The sequence below is a fragment of the Capra hircus genome, chromosome 5 (assembly GCF_001704415.2).
Source record: "Capra hircus breed San Clemente chromosome 5, ASM170441v1, whole genome shotgun sequence".
In the NCBI taxonomy this organism is placed as follows: Eukaryota; Metazoa; Chordata; class Mammalia; order Artiodactyla; family Bovidae; genus Capra; species Capra hircus.
In genome coordinates this window covers 52,964,585-52,984,808 of record NC_030812.1, presented here as the reverse complement: position 1 = coordinate 52,984,808, position 20,224 = coordinate 52,964,585, and the positions used below count along the sequence as shown (strand labels likewise).

The window sequence follows — 20,224 nt, the reverse complement described above, 5'->3', positions numbered from 1 at the left end:
ATGCAAAATGTGGTATTCTGTTTTTGAGTTCTTTTTATAGAATTATGTGTTATTACCAATATCCATTCAAAAGATATTGTGGAGTAATATTTAATACTATTTTGCCATATTTTTATTTATGCATAAGAATAAAAATACTAAGTATAGCTGTGTGATAGAGTGACTAAGATAAGGTATGTGTGTGTGTACTCGTGTCCAACTCCTTGCAACCCCATAGACTGTAACCCACCAGGCCCCTCTGTCCATGGGATTCTCCAGGCATGAACACCAGAGTGGGTTGCCATCTCCCTTTCCAAAAGGAAATATAGAAAGAAAGAAAGTGAAGTTGCTCAGTCATGTCTGACTCTTTGCGACCCCATGGACTGTAGCCTACCATGCTCCTCCATCCATGGAATTTTTGACTAAGGCTCTACTGATAATGGAATCTCAGTGTGTTTTAAATACCATCCATGTAGAAGTTCTCAAATATAATGCAAATTTTTAAAGTTTTAGTATTAACTAAAAATCATTTAGTTTTTTCTAGCCTATATATTGGGCTGAGAATTCTGACCTAATATAATGTTTTTCCTCAAAACAGAACAGTTAGTTTCAGATGAAATATAATTTTAAGCTAAAAAGAAATGTCAAAGCAAATGATTTACATTTGGACAGGTCTTATAAAGAGGTATGGACTTTCGCTGAATCTAGGATTGTTAAGTTGCATCACTATTTTATAAAGCACCACTAAAGAAAGAAATTCTGCATATTAAAATAAGACCCAACTCTTCTAATATTTAGAATTTTTATTTCCAAAGTAGTTTTTTAGACATAAACATAAATTATTTTAATCATTTTGATCACTCCTAAATATTTTATATGCGCACACATACACATACATCAGAAAATGTTCATAAAATAGATTGCATAAGTCACTCCTAAAACATCATCCTATTCAGTATCCAGCTCTTCAAAACGGATTTTTGAGTCAGAGTGTTCGATGTGCCTGTTTCCCACACTAAGATTGTTCCTTTTTCGTGAGGTGCCTGTCTTAATAGAGAGAGCCTCTGTTTTCTCTGGCTGTTCCATCTAAACTGCTGCACCCATTCTAAAAGTTTTGATGGTGGTACTTTCTTGACGTTAGCAGAAAATATCAACAGAAGCTTTTTCAGACAGCAATCAGGATTCATATTACTTTTTCAAATGGTCTGGTTGAAAATTGGGCAATTGTCATTGTCTAACCAAGCCACAGAAATAACCTAATAATTTCAGTTGAGCTATTTCAAATCTTAAAAAAAATGATGCTGTTAAAGTGCTGCAATCTATATGCCAACAAATTTGGAAAACTCAGCAGTGGCCACAGGACTGGAAAACGTCAGTTTTCAATCCAATCCCAAAGAAAGGCAATGCCAAAGAATGCTCAAACCACAGCACAATTGCACTCATCTCACACGCTAGCAAAGTAATGCCCCAAATTATGCAAGCCAGGCATCAACAGTACGTGAACCGTGAACTTCCAGATATTCAAGATGGATTTATAAAAGGCAGAGGAACTAGAGATCAGATTGCCAACATCCGTTGGATCATTAAAACAAAGAGAATTCCAGAAAAACATCTACTACTACTTTATTGACTATGCCAAAGCCTTTGACTGTGTGGATCACAATAAACTGTGGAAAATTCAAGAGATGGGGATACCAGACCACATTACCTGCTTCCTAGGAAATCTGTATGCAGGTTAAGAAGCAACAGTTAGAACTGGACATGGAACAACAGACTGGTTCCAAATTGGGAAAGGAGTATGTCAAGGCTATATGTTGTCACCCTGTTTATTTAACTTACATGCAGAGTATATCATGCAAAATGCCAGACTGGATGAAGCACAAGCTGGAAACAAGATTGCCGGGAGATATATCAATAACCTCAAATATGCAGATGACACCACCCTTATGGCAGACAGCAAAGAGGAACTAAAGAGCCTATCAATGAAAATGAAAGAAGAGAGTGAAAAAGTTGGCTTAAAGCTCAACATTCAGAAAACTAAGATCATGGCATCTGGTCTCATCACTTCATGGCAAATAGATGGGGAAACAAAGGAAACAGTGGCAGACTTTATTTCCTTGGGCTCCAAAATCACTGCAGATGGTGAGTGCAGCCATGAAATGAAAAGACATTTACTCCTTGGAATAAAAGCTATGACCAACCTAGATAGTATATTAAAAAGCAGAGACATTACTTTGTCAACAAAGGTCTATCTAGTCAAAGTTATGGTTTTTCCAGTAGTCATGTATGGATGTGAGATTTGGACCATAAAGAAAGCTGAGTGCCAAAGAATTGATGCTTTTGAACTCTGGTGTTGGAGAAGACTCTTGAGAGTCCTGGGAATGCAAGGAGATCAAACCAGTCAATCGTAAAGGAAATCAGTCCTGGATATTCATTGGAAGGACTGATGTTGAAGCTGAAACTCCAATACTTTGGCCACCTGATGTGAAGAATTGACTCATTTGAAAAGACCCTGATGCTGAGAAAGACTGAAGGTGAGTGAAGGGGATGACAGAGGATGAGATGGTTGGATGGCATCACCAACTCGATGGCCATGAGTTTGAGTAAGCTCCAGGAGTTGGTGATGGACAGGGAAGCCTGGCATGCTGCAGTCCATGGGGTCGCAAAGAGTCAGATATGACTGAGTGGCCAAACTGAAATGAATTCAAACATACCTAACTCATGGAAGCAACATTACTACCCTTGGTGGCCCCTGATGAACAGGAATTGTTAAGAGACTGTCAGTATAAAAATCCTCATTTCTAATATAATGAGATATGTAAACAGTTGGGGTCTTAAAATAAAAAATATGGTATTAAAAAGTCACAGTGGGGTATAATAAAAAGAAAAACAAGTCAGCTTCAATTAAAGGCATATATCTGTGTGCCTAAACACACATTATTCCAAAAAGTAAAATTCTAAGAGATAGATCATTTATATAATCCTTAAATTTTTATTAAATAAATTTATCTGCATTTATTAAGATATTTAGGGCTTCCCCAATGGCTCAGCATTAAAGAATCTGCCTGCCAATACAGAAGACATGGGTTTGACCCCTGGGTCAGGAAAATCTCCTGGAGAAGGAAATGGCACTCACCTCCAACGTTCTTGTTTGGGAAATCCCATGGACAGTGGAGCCTGGTGTGATACAGTCTATAGGGGACACAAAAGAGTCAGATATGACTTAGAGATTAACAACAAGTTTAGCTATGTCTCATTAAAAAGCTTTTCTGTCAGAAGTTGAATTATTATGGTCCTACCAAACTTGATATTAAATAATTCAATTGATTATTTTATGTGCTTGTAGATATATGGGTAAAGACAACCAGTCAAATGGATTGGAAAGTATTGAAAAGTTTTCATGTTGTTCCATATAAACTAATACTTTTCTTTGATCGTTAAAATGTGTTTTCTCAACTTTCAAAATTAACATATGTTATAAATAAATAAATAACTCAGGAACTGAATATTTCTTAACTTCTTCTCTACCTCAGGTCCTATAAGTAGCGTTTTGGTGAATAAATATGGTAGCCGGCCAGTGGTGATGGTAGGAGGTTTGTTATGCTGTTTGGGTATGGTCTCAGCCTCTTATAGTACCAACGTAGTAGAGCTTTACTTCACAATGGGATTAATTTGCGGTAAGTGGAGATTTGTTTTCAGCTTATTTTCTTCTTAACACTTCTACTGTTTGCAAAGTTCCGTCAGAAGCATGAGCAACAAAACATTCTTATTTTCTTTGATTTTTTTTTAAATATCAGATGCTATATACTTTAAAGTATTGTCATCTGGTATGTTAAACTCCTGGCTATAGGCTGACCAATCAAACTAATTTCAAGAAATGGAAAAAGCAAGTTATCAGACATGTTATGGCTATGATATAAATGTCAAAAAGAAAACTTCTTTGGTTTGTTTTTACTGTTTCAACATTTAATCTTCAGGCCATGAAGACTGACATGGCCACACAGACTCTGGCATATAAATAGCTTCATTTAAAAAAAAATGCTTTCACTACTTATTACTATTAGTGTCTGACTGATCACTCATAATAGGTTAAAAATGGTGTCAAAAAGATGTTTCCTGGATTCATTGATTTAGCTTTAACATAGAATTGTTGCTCGTGTTCTGATTAGTGATAGAGCTCTGCATGAGCCTCCCTACCTTTTCTTATTAAAGGATTCTATTTAAAAATTTGAAAGACACATTTGTCACTAAACACAAATATTTTAAAATGAGTTCCTGTCATTTGGTTATAGTTGTTTCTTAAGCATGTCTGTAGACTCTAGCTACCTAAATATGCACATTTGGAAAATATGATCTTTATTAGCTTCAACGACTTCCCTCGTGGCTCAGATGGTAAAGCGTCTGTCTACGATGCGGGAGACCCGGGTTCAATCTCTGGGTTGGGAAGATCCCTTGGAGAAGGAAATGGCAATCCACTCCAGTAATATTGCCTGGAAAATCCCATGGACAGAGGAGCCTGGTACGCTACAGTCCATGGGGACTCGCAAAGAGTCGGACACGACTGAGCGACTTCACGTTCACGTTCACATTAACTTCAACAGCAAATTGCACTACACAAATTTACACTCCCAAGTTTTAGAAAAATTAGACTTCAGTATATAAAGAAATTTAATTATTTCCTTTTGCTCACAGATAAAAAGGTAAATATATCTTTTATGACTTTAAGTCAGTCTGACCTTGGATTAATGCATCATCTGATTGAAAAATTAGATGTATTAAAGCCTACAGTAATAGTGATGTTAAAATCCACTCTTTACAACCTATGGACAGCTCTTCTTTTTTGACTTTGTAAAACATCTTTGACATTCTAAATGAGAATCTTCTTACATCTAAGAATTGTCATGGTGGAGAGAATAGTGTTTCCTTTGTGAAGAAATACTAGGTACAGCTGACCTTGAACAACATGGATTTGAACTGCAGGGGTCTACTCGACTACTCAGTCCATAGTTGGTTGAATCCTAAGGCGAGCTGGCTATAAATGATACATAGATTTTTCAGCTATGTAGAGGGTGAGCCTTAAACTCCACATTGTTCAAGGGTCAGCCATATTTCATTTGGCCATAGAATTCAGGCTGGGCCCACAAAGTCATGTGTTAGGAAAAAGGTGGTTTTGATGTTACTGTATCATAAATATCAATTGTATTTTATGTTATTCTAACTTCAGTTCCATTTATTTGAGTCTCAAAGGCTCTGGTGCTTCTAGTCAACCATTAAATATAACTATAAGAGATTTATCTTAAGTCATTATCAGCCAATATTTCTTGGTATTTGAAATCATTCAGGTCTAGCTTTTAAACCTAACTTAGCACATATTAGCTGTGTGATTGTGGATAAATACCCCTCCTTATGCCTCCATCTCTTTGTCTTTAAAATGGAAAAATGATAGCTCTTTCCTTTGGAAGGAAAAGGAAATATGTAGGAGGAACCATATATTCATTTGTAAAAATAAACTATATATTCATTTGAACCATATATTCAATGAACTATATATTAATTCATTAATTTGTTAAAAAAATGAATATATGATACTTTACAGAGTATCCAGCATTTTGTCACTTTAAAATGAATGCTAACATATAATAATCATCATCACAACAACATTATACATCATCTTGGAGCTGTAGACCTCACTTGATTTTAGCAAAACCCTTTTATGTTCTTGTTGAAAGAACTGGAATTTAAGAAATCTTAAGTATTTTGCCCAGTAGTACACATAACTAAGTAGCTGAGACAGACTTAGATCTTTTCATTTCAAATGCCATGCTCCTTTTACCATGCCAAGTAGGAAATAGATGACCACAAACTCCTAAGGAGAACTTGCATTAACATGTGAAAGCAAAATTCCAGGTGACAGAATAGGGGCGCAGGGAGGAAGATGGCACAGGTAAAGAAATTTGAACCTAAAGCACAATTCCTGGGAATTTGAGTCCTTCCTCTTACAAGCTGCTGACAATAGTTTCATTACTTAGACCCTGGATCTATTGATAATTACACTCATTCTGCATATCTCACAAGTACGGCTAAGGTAGAATCGGAGAGCATACTGCACTGTCATTCACCAAAACTGATTACTGGTTCCTTCATATCAGTTTTTTGGAACACTGTTCAGTTCAGTTCAGTTCAGTTGCTCAGTTGTGTCTGACTCTTTGCAACCCCATGAACTGCAGCATGCCAGGCCTCCCTGTCCATCATCAACTCCCACAGTACTGAAATTCATGTCCATTGAGGCGACAATGCCATCCAACCATCTCATACCCTGTCGTCCCCTTCTCTTCTTGCCTCAATCATTCCCAGCATCAGGGTCTTTTCAAATGAGTCAGCTGTTCACATCAGGTGGCCAAATTATTGGAGTTCAGCTTCAACATCAGTCCTTCCAATGAATACCCAGGACTGCTCTCGTTTGGGATGGACTGGTTGGATCTCCTTGCAGCCCAAGGGACTCGCAAGAGTCTTCTCCAACACCACAGTTCAAAAGCATCAGTTCTTCCACACTCAGCTTTCTTTATACGCCAACTCTCACATCCATACATGACCACTGGAAAAACTATAGCCTTGGCTAGACAGACCTTTGTTAGCAAAGTAATGTCTCTGCTTTTTAATATGCTGTCTAGGTTGGTGATAACATTCCTTCTAAGGAGTTAGCGTCTTTTAATTTCATGGCTGCAGTCACTATCTGCTATGATTTTGGAGTCCAAAAAACTAAAGTCTGCTGCTGTTTCTCTTGTTTCCCCATCTATTGGCCATAAAGTGATGGAACTGGATGCCATTATCTTAGTTTTCTGAATGTTGACCTTTAAGCCAACTTTTTCACTCTCCTCTTTCACTTTCATCAAGAGGCTTTTTAGTTTTTCTTCATTTTTTGCCATAAGGGTGGTGTCATCTGCATATCTAAGGTTATTGATATTTCTCCTGGCAATCTTGATTTCAGCTTTGCTTCTTCTAGCCCAGCATTTCTCATCATGTACTCTGCATGGAAGTTAAATATACAGCCTTGATATACTCCTTTTCCTATTTGGAACCAGTCTGTTGTTCCATGTCCAGTTCCAACTGTTGCTTCCTGACCTGCATATAGGTTTCTCAAGAGGCAAGTCAGGTGGTCTGGTATTCCCATCTCTTTCAGAATTTTCCACAGTTCGTTGTGGTCCACACAGCCAAAGGGTTTGGCATAGTCAATAAAGCAGAAGTAGATCTTTTTCTAGAACTCTCTTGCTATTTGTATGACCCAACGGATGTTCGCAATTTGATCCCTGGTTCCTCTGCCTTTTCTAAAACCAGCTTGAACGTCTGGAAGTTCACGGTTCACATATTGCTAAAGCCTGGCTTGGAGAATTTTGAGCAGTACTTTCCTAGCGTGTAAGATGAGTGCAATTGTGCAATAGTTTGAGCATTCTTGTCATTGTCTTTCTTTGGGATTGGAATGAAAACTGACATTTTCCAATCCTGTGGCCACTGCTGAGTTTTCCAAATTTGCTGGCATATTGAGTGTAGCACTTTCACAACATCATCTTTCAGGATTTGAAATAGCTCAATTGGAATTCCATCACCTCCATTAGCTTTGTTCGTAGTGATGCTTCCTAAGGCCCACTTGAATTCACACTCCAGGATGTCTGGCTCTAGGTGAGTGATCATAGCATTGTTACTATCTGGGTCATGAAGATCTTTTTTGTACAGTTCTTCTGTGTATTCTTGCCACCTCTTCTTAATATCTTCTGCTCCTGTTAGTTCCATACCATTTCTGTCCTTTAGTGAGCCCATCTTTGCATGAAATGTTCCCTTGGTATTTTAACTTTCTTGAAGAACTCTCTAGTCTTTCCCATTCTGTTCTTTTTCTCTATTTCTTTGCATTGATCGCTGAAGAAGGCTTTCTTATCTCTCCTTGCTATTCTTTGAAACTCTGCATTCAAATAGGTATATCTTTCCTTTTCTCCTTTGCTTTTCACTTCTCTTCTTTTCACAGCTATTTGTAAGTCCTCCTTAGACAGCCATTTTGCTTTTTTGCATTTCTTTTCCATGGGGATGGTCTTGATCCCTGTCTCCTATAGAGTGTCATGACCCTTCATCCATAGTTCATCAGGCACTCTATCTATCAGATCTAGTCCCTTAAATCTATTTCTCACTTCCACTGTATAATCATAAGGGATTTGATTTAGGTCATACCTGAATGGTCTAGTGGTTTTCCCCAGCTTCTTCAATTTAAATCTGAATTTGGCAATAGGGAGGGAGTTCATGATCTGAGCCACAGTCAGCTGCTAGTTGGTCTTGTTTTTGCTGACTGTATAGAGCTTCTCCATCTTTGGCTGCAAATAATATAATCAATCTGAATACTATTACAAATATTAAGTACAAATATTTGTATTAGAGATTTGCATTAAGTATTTGTTCAGAACCCAGTGTCCTGGAATCTAAATACTTAACCAATTTGCAATACTGTCTCAAATTTGCATAAATTGGTAAATGCCAAAGAATTCCTACTTCTATAGATCCTAAATAATACAAAATCATGTCTAGGCTAAAGGGTAAAGAGAGGTAGTTTGTATAAATCACTTGTATTTACTTTTTAAACAAACATTCATTTTTGTTGCCGAATAATATCTTGATGAGCTAACTCAACACTGTCAAGGTGTCCCTAGACAGTGGAAACTTTTGACCCATATAAACAATCAGCTTAAAATTATTTTTTAGTTAATACACATTTACCTCTATAGTCATGAAATGTGGAAAGTGAGGGATGAAGAACATGAAATTAATGGCTTGAACTGATTACTCTTTTTTAGTATTTGCATAGCTTTGAAAGAAATACCTACAGGAGATCTAAGATTATTTATAAACAACAACCTTTTTAATCTGTTTCATCTATTCTGTACTGAAAAGAAAGTATTCATGTTTTAAACACACTCTTGCCCTCAAGGAAAATATCTATTCTCTGCATGTGTATATAAAGAGAGAGATTAGAGAGATTAATTTATTTATGGAATTAAGTGATTATGACTAAGAACTAATGAACTGTGTTCCAATTTCAACCTATTCTCTGACTGTTGCAACATTAGGAGAAGTTCTTGGCTTTATTTTTGTGTTTTAAAAGGAAAGGGCTATGAAACAGTCTTGCATCTCAGATGTCTAGTTATGAGAACCTTTTTGTTTATGTGCTATCTTATTGATAATATGTAATTTTTTTAAATTTTTAAATTTTTTATTTACTGTGTGCTGTTGCCTTTTCATTCTACCATCTCCACTTGAATGTACATTTTGACAAGTGATTTCTTTTGTGAGTAGCATAATGTGTTTTTTTCTTCCTTTTGTTTTGTTTTTAGGTTTAGGTCTAGCCTTCAACCTGCAACCTGCCTTAACAATCATTGGCAAATACTTCTATAAGAAACGACCTGTGGCGAATGGCCTTGCAATGGCAGGAAGTCCTGTTTTCTTAAGTACATTGGCTCCTTTCAATCAGTACCTCCTTAACACTTACGGCTGGAAGGGAAGTTTCATGATTTTGGGAGGTTTACTATTGAACTGCTGTGTGGCTGGGTCCCTTATGAGACCTGTTGAACCCAAAGCAAGTACTGAGTCTAAAAATAAGGTTAGTGTAAGCGAAACTGATTCCAGTGTGAAGAAAAGACAAAAAAAGTTATCAGTATGGGAAGAAATTAATAAATATTTAGATTTCTCCCTTTTTAAGCATAGGGGATTTCTGATATACTTATCTGGAAATGTCATTATGTTTCTGGGGTTCTTCGCCCCCGTTATATTCTTGGCTCCATATGCTAAAGACAAAGGAATTGATGAGTATTCTGCAGCTTTCTTGCTCTCTGTTATGGCTTTTGTTGATATGTTTGCCAGACCTACTGTAGGACTTATTGCCAACTCCAAATTAATCCGACCCCGAATCCAGTACTTCTTCAGTTTCGCAGTGATGTTCACTGGAATCTGTCATCTCTTATGTGCATTGGCTGAGGACTACACAAGCCTGGTGGTGTATGCTGTATTTTTTGGCCTTGGATTTGGGAGTGTTAGCAGTGTCCTCTTTGAAACTCTCATGGACCTTGTTGGTGCTCAAAGATTTTCCAGTGCTGTGGGACTCGTCACAGTTGTGGAGTGTTGTCCTGTCCTCCTTGGTCCTCCTCTTGCTGGTAAGAATATTTATCATCAAAGAAAGCAAATAGCATAAAATTAATATCCATTAGCTGAGACTTTCTTTGTAGTGTAAATGTGGTTTGTAATAATAGATACTAATACCCTAAAAGACTGTAGATGTGTTAGTTTTAGCCTTATTATATCTTTTCAGTTTCCTAATTAGTCTATTTTAGACAAAAATTTCATTTATAGCCTAGTATTATGAACTTGAGAATTTAAATTAGACTGATAATTAGCATGACTTGCAGATTTTTACCTATATCAACTTGTATTAAAAATAAATCATATAAATAAAATATCATTTATCATTGGTAAACAGATTTCTCTTGTTTTTTTAAAAACAAGTCAAAAATTTAAAGTAGTGCTCTCAAAAGGTTAAGATCTCTTTTCTTATTGGAGTATAATGGTTATATTAATATAGAACTTGTTACATGTTAAGGAAGGAATATGTTTATAATATCACTGATCGAAATATATCAATAGGAATGCAAGAATGAAGAAAAGTTCAGTCAAAGTCATTTTCTTGATCAAATACTTATATCCCATATTTGTAACCTTTATCTTTAGATTTAAAGATCTAAAATACTGTCAGAGATGAGTATAAATGTATCTGCACTAAATTATCAAGTAAAGAGACTGAGTAAAGACACGTGTACATTACTTTTTGAAGTGAAGACTTCGTTTAGTCTTAGACGTACATGTAATAAATATTAAATACTTTTTGTTGGCCTATCTTTTCTAGTAATCACTGTATAAGTTCAGTTCATTTCAGTTCAGTTCAGTCGCTCAGTTGTGTCCGACTCTTTGCGACCCCATGAATCTCAGCAGGCCAGGCCTCCCTGTCCATCACCATCTCCCGGAGTTCACTCAGACTCACGTCCATCGAGTCCATGATGCCATCCAGCCATCTCATCCTTGGTCGTCCCCTTCTCCTCCTGCCCCCAATCCCTCGCAGCATCAGTCTTTTCCAATGAGTCAACTCTTCTCATGAGGTGGCAAAAGTACTGGAGTTTCAGCTTTAGCATCATTCCTTCCAAAGAAATCCCAGGGTTGATCTCCTTCAGAATGGGCTGGTTGGATCTCTTTGCAGTCCAAGGAACTCTCAAGAGTCTTCTCCAACACCACAGTTCAAAAACATCAATTCTTCAGCGCTCAGCCTTCTTCACAGTCCAACTCTCACATCCATACATGACCACAGGAAAAACCATAGCCTTGACTAGGCGGACCTTAGTCGGCAAAGTAATGTCTCTGCTTTTGAATATACTATCTAGGTTGATCATAACTTTTCTTCCAAGGAGTAAGCGTCTTTTAATTTCATGGCTGCACTCACCATCTGCAGTGATTCTGGAGCCCCAAAAAAGAAATTCTGACACTGTTTCCACTGTTTCCCCATCTATTTCCCATGAAGTGATGGGACCGGATGCCATGATTTTCATTTTCTGAATGTTGAGCTTTAAGCCAGCTTTTTCATTCTCCTCTTTCACTTTCATCAAGAGGCTTTTTAGCTCATTATTGCTTTAAATAATGCTAAATGTAGGTATTTACTTAGACCTCTTGGCCTGCCCCTAATTGTCACAATAACTGCCAGCCATTCATGAATTTCTTTCATGTATATAAGGTCAGTGTTTAAACTCTTCCTACATGTAGTATGGAATGAAGCAGGGCAAAGGCTAATAGAGTTTTGCCAAGAGAAAGCATTGGTCATAACAGACACACTCTTCAAACAACATGAGAGAAGACTCTACAATTGGACATCAACAGATGGTCAACACCGTAATCAGATTGATTATATTATTTGTAGCCAAAGATGGAGAAGCTCTATGCAGTCAGCAAAAACAAGACCAGAAGTTGTGGCTCGGATCATGAACTCCTTATTGCCAAATTCAGACTTAAATTGAAGAAAGTGGGGAAAACCACTAGACCATTCAGGCATGACCTAAATCAAATCCCTTATGATTACAGTGGAAGCGAGAAATGGATTTAAGGGACTAGATCTGATAGATAGAGTGCCTGATGAACTATGGACGGAGGTTCCAGACATTGTACAGGAGACAGGGATCAAGACCGTCTCCATGGAAAAGAAATGCAAAAAAGCAAAATGGCTGTCTGAGGAGGACTTACAAATAGCTGTGAAAAGAAGAGAAGCGAAAAATAAAGGAGAAAAGGCAAGATATAAGCATCTGAATGCAGAGTTTCAAAGAATAGCAAGGAGAGATAAGAAAGCTTTCTTCAGTGATCAATGCAAAGAAATAGAGGAAAACAACAGAATGGGAAAGACTAGATCTCTTTAAGAAAATTAGAGATACCAAGGGAACATTTCATGCAAAGATAGGCTCACTAAAGGCCAGAAATGGTATGAACCTAACAGAAGCAGAAGATATTAAGAAGAGGTGGCAAGCATATACAGAAGGACTATACAAAAAAAGATCTTCACGACCCAGATAATCACAATGGTATGATCACTCACCTAGAGCCAGACATCCTAGAATGTGAAGTTAAGTGGGCTTTAGGAAGCTACACTACAAACAAAGCTAATAGAGGTGATGGAATCCCAGTTGACCTATTTCAAATCCTAAAAGATGATGCTGTGAAAGTGCTGCACTCAATATGCCAGCAAATTTGGAAAACTCAGCAGTGGCCACAGGGCTGGAAAAGGTCAGTTTTCACTCCAATCCCAAAGAAAGGCAATACCAAAGAATGCTCTGACTGTCGCACAATTGCACTCATCTCAAACGCTAGGAAAGTAATGCTCAAAATTCCCCAAGCCAGGCTTCAGCAATACATGAACTGTGAAATTTCAGATGTTCAAGCTGGCTTTAGAAAAGGCAGAGGAACCAGAGATCAAATTACCAGTATCTGTTGGATCATCGAAAAAGCAAGAGTTCCAGAAAAACATCTATGTCTGGTTGATTGACTATCCCAAAGCCGTTGACTGTGTGGATCACAACAAACTGTGGAAAATTCTGAAAGAGATGGGAATACCAGACCACCTGGCTTGCCTCTTGAGAAACCTATATGCAGGTCAGGAAGCAACAGTTCAAACTGGACATGGAAAAACAGACTGGTTCCACATAGGAAAAGGAGTACGTCAAGGCTGTATATTGTCACCCTGCTCATTTAACTTATATGCAGAGTATATCACGAGAAACACTGGGCTGGAAGAAGCAAAAGCTGGAATCAAGATTGCTGGGAGAAATATCAATAACCTTAAATATGCAGATGATACCACCCTTATGGCACAAAGTGAAGAGGAACTGAATACCCTCTTGATGAAAGAGAAGAGTGGAAAAGCAGGCTTAAAATTCAACATTCAAAAAATGAAAATCATGGCATCCAGTTCCATCACTTCATGGTAAATAGATGGTGAAACAATGGAAACAGTGAAAGACTTTTGGTGGGGGGAGGCGCTCCAAAATCACTGCAGATGGTGAATACAGGCTTGAAATTAAAAGATGCTTGCTCCTTGGAAGAAAAGCTATGACCAACCTAGACAGTATATTAAATAGCAGAGACATTACTTTGTCAAGAAAGGTCTGTACGGTCAAAGCTCCGGTTTTTCCAGTAGTCATATATGGATGTAAGAGTTGGACCATAAAGAAAGCTGAGCGCTGAAGAATTGATGCTTTTGAGCTGCAGTGTTGGAGAAAACTCTTGAGAGTCCCTTGGACTGCAAAGAGATCCAACCAATCCATCATAAAGGAAATCAGTGTTGAATATTCATTGGAAGGACTGATGCTGAAGGTAAAGCTCCAATACTCTGGTCACCTGATGAGAAGAACTGACTCATTGGAAAAGACAGTGATGCTGGGAAAGATTGAAAGGCAGGAGAAGAAGGGGATGACAGAGGATGAGATGGTTGGATGGCCTCACTGACTGGATGTACATGAGTTTGAGCAAGCTCTGGGAGTTGGTGATGGGCAGGGAAGGCTCGCATGCTGTGGTCTGTGGAGTCACAAAGAGGTGGACACTACTGAGCGACTGAACTGAACTAAATTCTAGTCAGAATGTTGGAAACTCTGACTAAACAAATAGGTCTGTTTCAGAATCAGCTGAATATGCATATGAAAAATAATTTGGGTTTGTGCCTACAAAATTTTGCCTGTAATAACTATTGTTAAGAATTAAATGTTTGTATAAGCATGAGGCAAAACTAAATATAAACAATATAAGTTGTAGCTTGTTTAAAAGTCAATAAACCTTCCAATTATTTGGTAGCAGGCTAGTTTTTCAATGTTCTCAATAATCAAATGGAGCAAAAACTTTCTCCCTGACTAGTTTGGCCTTAATAAGTTAGATTTAGATAAAGTGAAAAACTATGATTAGTCCAAAAAGTGACACGACACTTAACCAAGAGGTTTGCTGGAGCCATTTTACGGAGTAGTTAAGAATATGAGATGCAAACAGACTGGTAAGATCCTAGTTTCTGCCACATTTGCTATGTAATCATGTTTGAAATATGTCATAGTGATTTTTTTAAGGATTAAATGCAAAATTACAAATAAAGTGTTTAGCCTAGTGCTAGGCATAGAGAAGTCATTTAGTAAATATTATGACCCATTAGGAATCTCATCAAAGCCTTTGACTTTCCCTAAAGAATGTAATGTATACTCTTTATAGAAAAGATAGGAAATATGGAAAGGATGAAGCAATCTCAATATATATGCTATAAATATATCCATATATATGTTTACATATGTAAATATGTATATATGTTTCTACATATGGAAGTTTAAAATGTATGTCATGTATGTATGAAAATATAGACAAATACAGATATGCCTTGGAGAAGGAAATGGCAACCCACTCCAGTACTCTTGCCTGGAGAATCCCATGGACCTGGTAGGCTACAGTCCATGGGGTCGCAAAGAGTCGGACACGACTGAGCGACTTCACTTTCACTTTCACTTTCACAGATATACCTAGTTTGTCTTGGTAGCACACTTTTATTGAAGGCAACAACTTTCAATGCATTTCATATACTGGTAGTACAATGTAGTATGTGCCTCTAACATGCCTTTACTATGTATATGTGGAAGTCATAATCTAGAATATTTTTTCTTTATTTAACCCTCATTTAGTATTAAAGAAGAAATAGGTACACAGTGTGGAATGAATTTATTTGAAACTGTTATCATTTTATGGCTGATTTATAATGCTGTCTTATAAAACACTCTATGTCTCTTAGGTAAATTGGTGGATGAAACTGGACAATATAAATACATGTATTTGGCCTGTGGAGCTGTTGTGGTCCTAGCCAGCGTGTGGCTGCTCATCGGTAATGCTATCAACTACAGATTGCTTGCAAGGGAAAAGAAGAATATACATACCAAGGAATCTCAAGAAACTGAACCTTTGAAGACATCTCAAAGTCCCAGTGTTAATATCGAAAGTGGCAAAACTGAAAAGTGGGAAGGAACAGAGGTTAATCCCTCAGAAAGAGAAACGAATATTTAACAAGAAGCATATCTCGGATTTCAGTGTTCCTAACTTTCTTAGGAGTATTTTTTTTCTACATATTGGAAGATTTTTAGTTGAAGAGTTATAGTTAAGGATGGAGATGAGATTTTCCTTAATGACAAATTTTAAATGTTTGTCTTTAAAAACTTATTTGGGTAGTTAAATTTTGAGATTAAGCATATAAAGAATTCATGCATTGGGTTTATGTCCATACATGAGTCTGGTTGTGGTGGTTAAATGATTTTAAAGTCTTCCAGTGACTTCTAGTCTTGGTTACAGAGATCTGAATTTCAAAATGCTGGTTTAAGTAGTTAGAAAGAGTATGTTTAATCCTATAAGAATACCCTCTCCACATTTCATTTTTTATTCAATATTGGTGAAATGGAATTGAAGGAAATTAATTTTTTTCCTAAACATCCTCATACACACCAACTTCCATACACTTAAGAATGAGCAGACAAGATATCTGGAGAAAAAAGACAACTTTATAAAGAATATTATCAGTGTATATATATATTTAAATCCATGGAGAAAAAACATGCATTATATCTGCTTAGTACCTTATAATGTGGATGTTAAAGATAAGAACATGGGTGAAAATGAGGGTGCTCTTAATTTGAAAATGTAATTAACTGCTGTAAAACAAAAGCAATTGCATATATGAAATAAATTTGAAAAAAAGTAAAAACTCTATTTTTTAAATAATTATTTCTGAGCCATGTCCAATTTGATCCATGCATGCACATGATTTCTTTGAGGGGGGCCATCTGTACCTGGTGCTAGTGAACAGAACCCTCAAATAATCAGGATTTACTAATAAGTAAATCAAATTAAAAATGTAAATTACTCCTAGCAATGAGTGATATCTTTTGATTTGAAAATCCAGAAAGTAATAAATAGAAACTTCTTTTAACCAAACTTAGTCCAGAATAGCTGTCTTACTAAGACACCAAAGTGGAATCAGCTGAAATCTTGGTTGACAGACTGACAAACAGGCAGAAATTTCATTTTTCCCAACAGATAGTGGTGATAAGAGGGTTACTATTATGATTATTCCATCTGAATAAAGCTAAGAGTGGAAGGTACGTACAATGAGTCCTCCAAGCTCACTTATTTCCCTCCATTCACCAACACGCAAAAGCAAAAAATAGAAGTCCAAACAGGCTTTTCACTCAGCCACCGAAAATGTCTCATATTATAGGAAAGGAAGCAACAGAAATCCCACCCTCTACTAACTAGACTTCCTGCTGCCTGTAAACGTAACTAAACCAGGACACTTATAAAAGGCTTCTAGACCTGGAGGTTGTGTATGACTTTATATACACTTTTGAAGTGGAGATTTAGTTTATAACTTGATAGAAAGAAGATTGCAATATGGGAACCCAGGTTAATTTAGCAGTTCCTCATTTTCATAACCATGTGAAAAATCTGGGACTGAATTGCTCTTGAATATAGAGGCATATGATAGATTTGTGAGTTCAGAACTAATAAATAGCATTTTGAGTGATAAAGTACTTTTAAATAAGAAACAATGTATGCATTAGGTATAAAGGTATAAACATTCACCTTTATAAATCTGAAGTTTAAGATCGTGATTAATAAAAAACATTTAGCCTTTGATTATTGAATGTTATTCTTAAGGTGTCGAAAGGATTTTGACATTCTTTCTTCTTACCATTGCAGTAGAGATAGATGAATAAGGAAATAAGTATTCTTATTTCCTTTAAGATTGTGCTTAGATACCAAGCTTTTGTGATAATTAACACTAGGGATTTGATTTGTAAACTTTACGTGCTGCTTGAACATGTAGCTTGTGTTTATCAAGCTGTATACAATTTCATATTTCATTTCACATGCGCTTTTCTGCATGGAAAGAAGTATTTGTATTTTTAAAATATTAACCGAAACAATATGTGCCAATACCATAGCTAAATAAATCAGGGAAATTGTGACAGTATATAGTTGTTTTTAATTTAGCTTCATTCAATCTTGAATCTTGAATGAGCTGTTTCATATTATTAGTATGTTTGTATTCAACTCTGACTAGTCATAAGAAATGTGACGTCATAAATTGTGCAGTAGCTTTCCAATCTTAAACGTTTCCAAAAAAATGTCTCGAATTCTCTGAAGATACATATTTAAATTAATACAGATAATAGATCCCTGGGGCAAGTAATGATCATGTGGTTTTAAAGCGCTAATTTATCACCTACCAGTGGATGCATTCCAGTGGTTTTCTCCATGGAAGGAGGTTTATTTACTTGCTGATGAGGTTCTTGTCAAGACAAAACCGATTTTTATTTGTTCTATTGCACTTTTATCATCTTCTTTAATTTCACTTCTAACACTGATTACATTTACAAAAAAAGGAAATTGAAATTGCACATTCAAAGCACATAATGTGAGGTATACAGTCATGCCTGCCAGTCATACTGCACAAAGTTACAAGTATGCATGCAGCTTAATTCTCATCCATAAATGTTGAAAATTAGAACATACTTGAACAGTGATATAAACACACTCAGGATTCAGAATTGTTCCAAGATAAAATAAATGTTTCAAGTTGTTTACTCTCTCAAATAAGTTAAACTTGTTAGAATATTTGCTGCTTGAACAGAACCTTTCAGAGACAGAAAAGAGAATGGCAACCTAGAATATTTATTATTATAAAGCTGCCTAAATGGAGTGGGAAATATAGTTGGCTTCTGTGTCTGCAGTAATGAGTGATTAGTGCAGAACACACTTCTTCCCCGAGGGAATGACAGGTTTTAGATGTTCAAGCTATCACAAAACAAAGTCAGAAACCATTAAAGTCCCTTTTAGTCCATTTTCCTATTATGGAATTGTGCAGAAAGAAGGTTATCATAAACATGGGTACCAGAATAATTCATTATCACTGGCTAGATTAAGACACCCAGTATTAGTCGCTGTTTAATCTTAAATATGTCTTCATTAATTTGTGAATGGAATACAGGGTATAGACATGTCTTGACACATGCCAAACCTCTTTTCTGGCTCTTTTTGGACCCAGTAAACACATATTTAAGAGACAGTGGGTCAGGCTCTAGTGTGCTTCACATTGGAAGACATGATATTTTCTCAGTGTGAATTGACTTGGCTCATAAATTTCACTTCATTAGTATTAATATGTTAGTTGCTCAGTCAAGTCAGACTCTGTGACCCCATGGACTGTAGCCTGTTAGGCTCCTCTGTCCATGGAATTCTCCAGGCAAGAATACTGGAGTGGGTAGCCATTCTCTTCTTCAGGGGATCTTCCCGACCCAGGAATTAAACCCAGATGTCCCGCATTGCAGGCAGATTCCTTACCACTGAGCCACCAGGAAAGTGTTAATACCAAATTGTAACCACCTTATTTCATGGAGTCTCTCCTAGACACTAGAAAATACATAAAGTAATTTGGTTTGATATATTTGAATGTGCACTTAAAAAATTTAGGTATTTTTACTCATCCATCTCTGGCTGTGCATGATAGTTTAGGATATAGGGGGAAAAAAGACCATAAGATGTACGTTGTAAATGTCAGTTTTTACATTGGTGTTATAAAATGTAGAGAGTTACTTAAACAGTTAATTGAAACTTATTTTCTATCCAAAAATACCTTTTAAAAACAACTTTACATGGACAGTGTTGCAAGCTCTTGCTATAAATAATCATGATAATTTAGGTTCAAATTAATAGGGGAAAAGAATGTAAAGTGGAAAGAGAACAGATATTTATATTTCCTGCATTATTCCTATTAAAACCTTTTAGTATTCGAATCAAATCATAGATATTGTCATGATGTAATAGATGAGTGAAACAAAACAAAGAGAGACATACCAAGAAGCTCAACAAATTACCTAAAGTTAAAAAGTAGTATATGACAGAAACAGAACTAACACTCAGGTTTACATAAAAGCAGAAAGAGTCCCTAGAGTGTTCACTGCCATACTGCCTGCCCATGGTAGATATAGATACAAAAAAGTAGATAAATATAGATACAAAAAGATTAAACGCTATATGGTAAAACAGTGAGGCTCTGCTGCAATTTGTGTTATGATTTAATTAGTGTTTATTAAAGACTGCATTTGCCATAACCTGAATATATGATTTCAAGTTGCCTACTTTTCTAGCCAATGCAAATTATCCCAAATAATGATAATGATTATATAATAGCCATAATTGCTCCAATGTGACATTTTTTGGAAAAAATAATGAAACATTTATAGTACTCAGGTATAATGTATTTTCCCTCAGTTTGGGTTTAGAAGAAAAATGCTATTTTCTTTATGGATAAGTAATTCCCATATTAGTTGCTACTTATGACTCAAAAATAAAAGTACTTACTATGAAACATTATGTTCAGAATTATAAGTGATTCTTATAAGTGATTCTCACTTATAAGATTATCTTAGTGGTGAAAGTCTCTCAGTTGTGTCTGACTCTTTGCAACCCCATAGACTGCAGCCCACCAGGCTCCTCTGTCCATGGAATTCTCCAGGCCAGAATACTGGAGTAGGTAACCATTCCCTTCTCCAGGGGATTTCGCCAACCCAGGAACCCAGGTCTCCCGCATTGCAGGTGGATTCTTTACCAT

At 36.5% G+C, this 20,224-nt stretch overlaps 1 protein-coding gene across 3 annotated transcripts in view; it reads left to right on the top strand.

Moving 5' to 3' along the window:
• SLC16A7 (solute carrier family 16 member 7) overlaps positions 1-17,247 on the top strand; it is a 194,113-nt gene extending 176,866 nt beyond the window's left edge. For 2 of the 3 annotated variants that reach the window (XM_005680253.3, XM_005680254.3), the window contains 3 exons: positions 3,513-3,656; positions 9,351-10,166; positions 15,356-17,247. In XM_005680253.3, coding sequence (XP_005680310.2) covers positions 3,513-3,656; positions 9,351-10,166; positions 15,356-15,624 — 1,229 coding nt within the window. In that variant the 3' untranslated portion in view covers positions 15,625-17,247. The remainder of the gene's footprint in view (positions 1-3,512; positions 3,657-9,350; positions 10,167-15,355) is intronic. The other variant, XM_018047998.1, reaches the window with a different exon arrangement.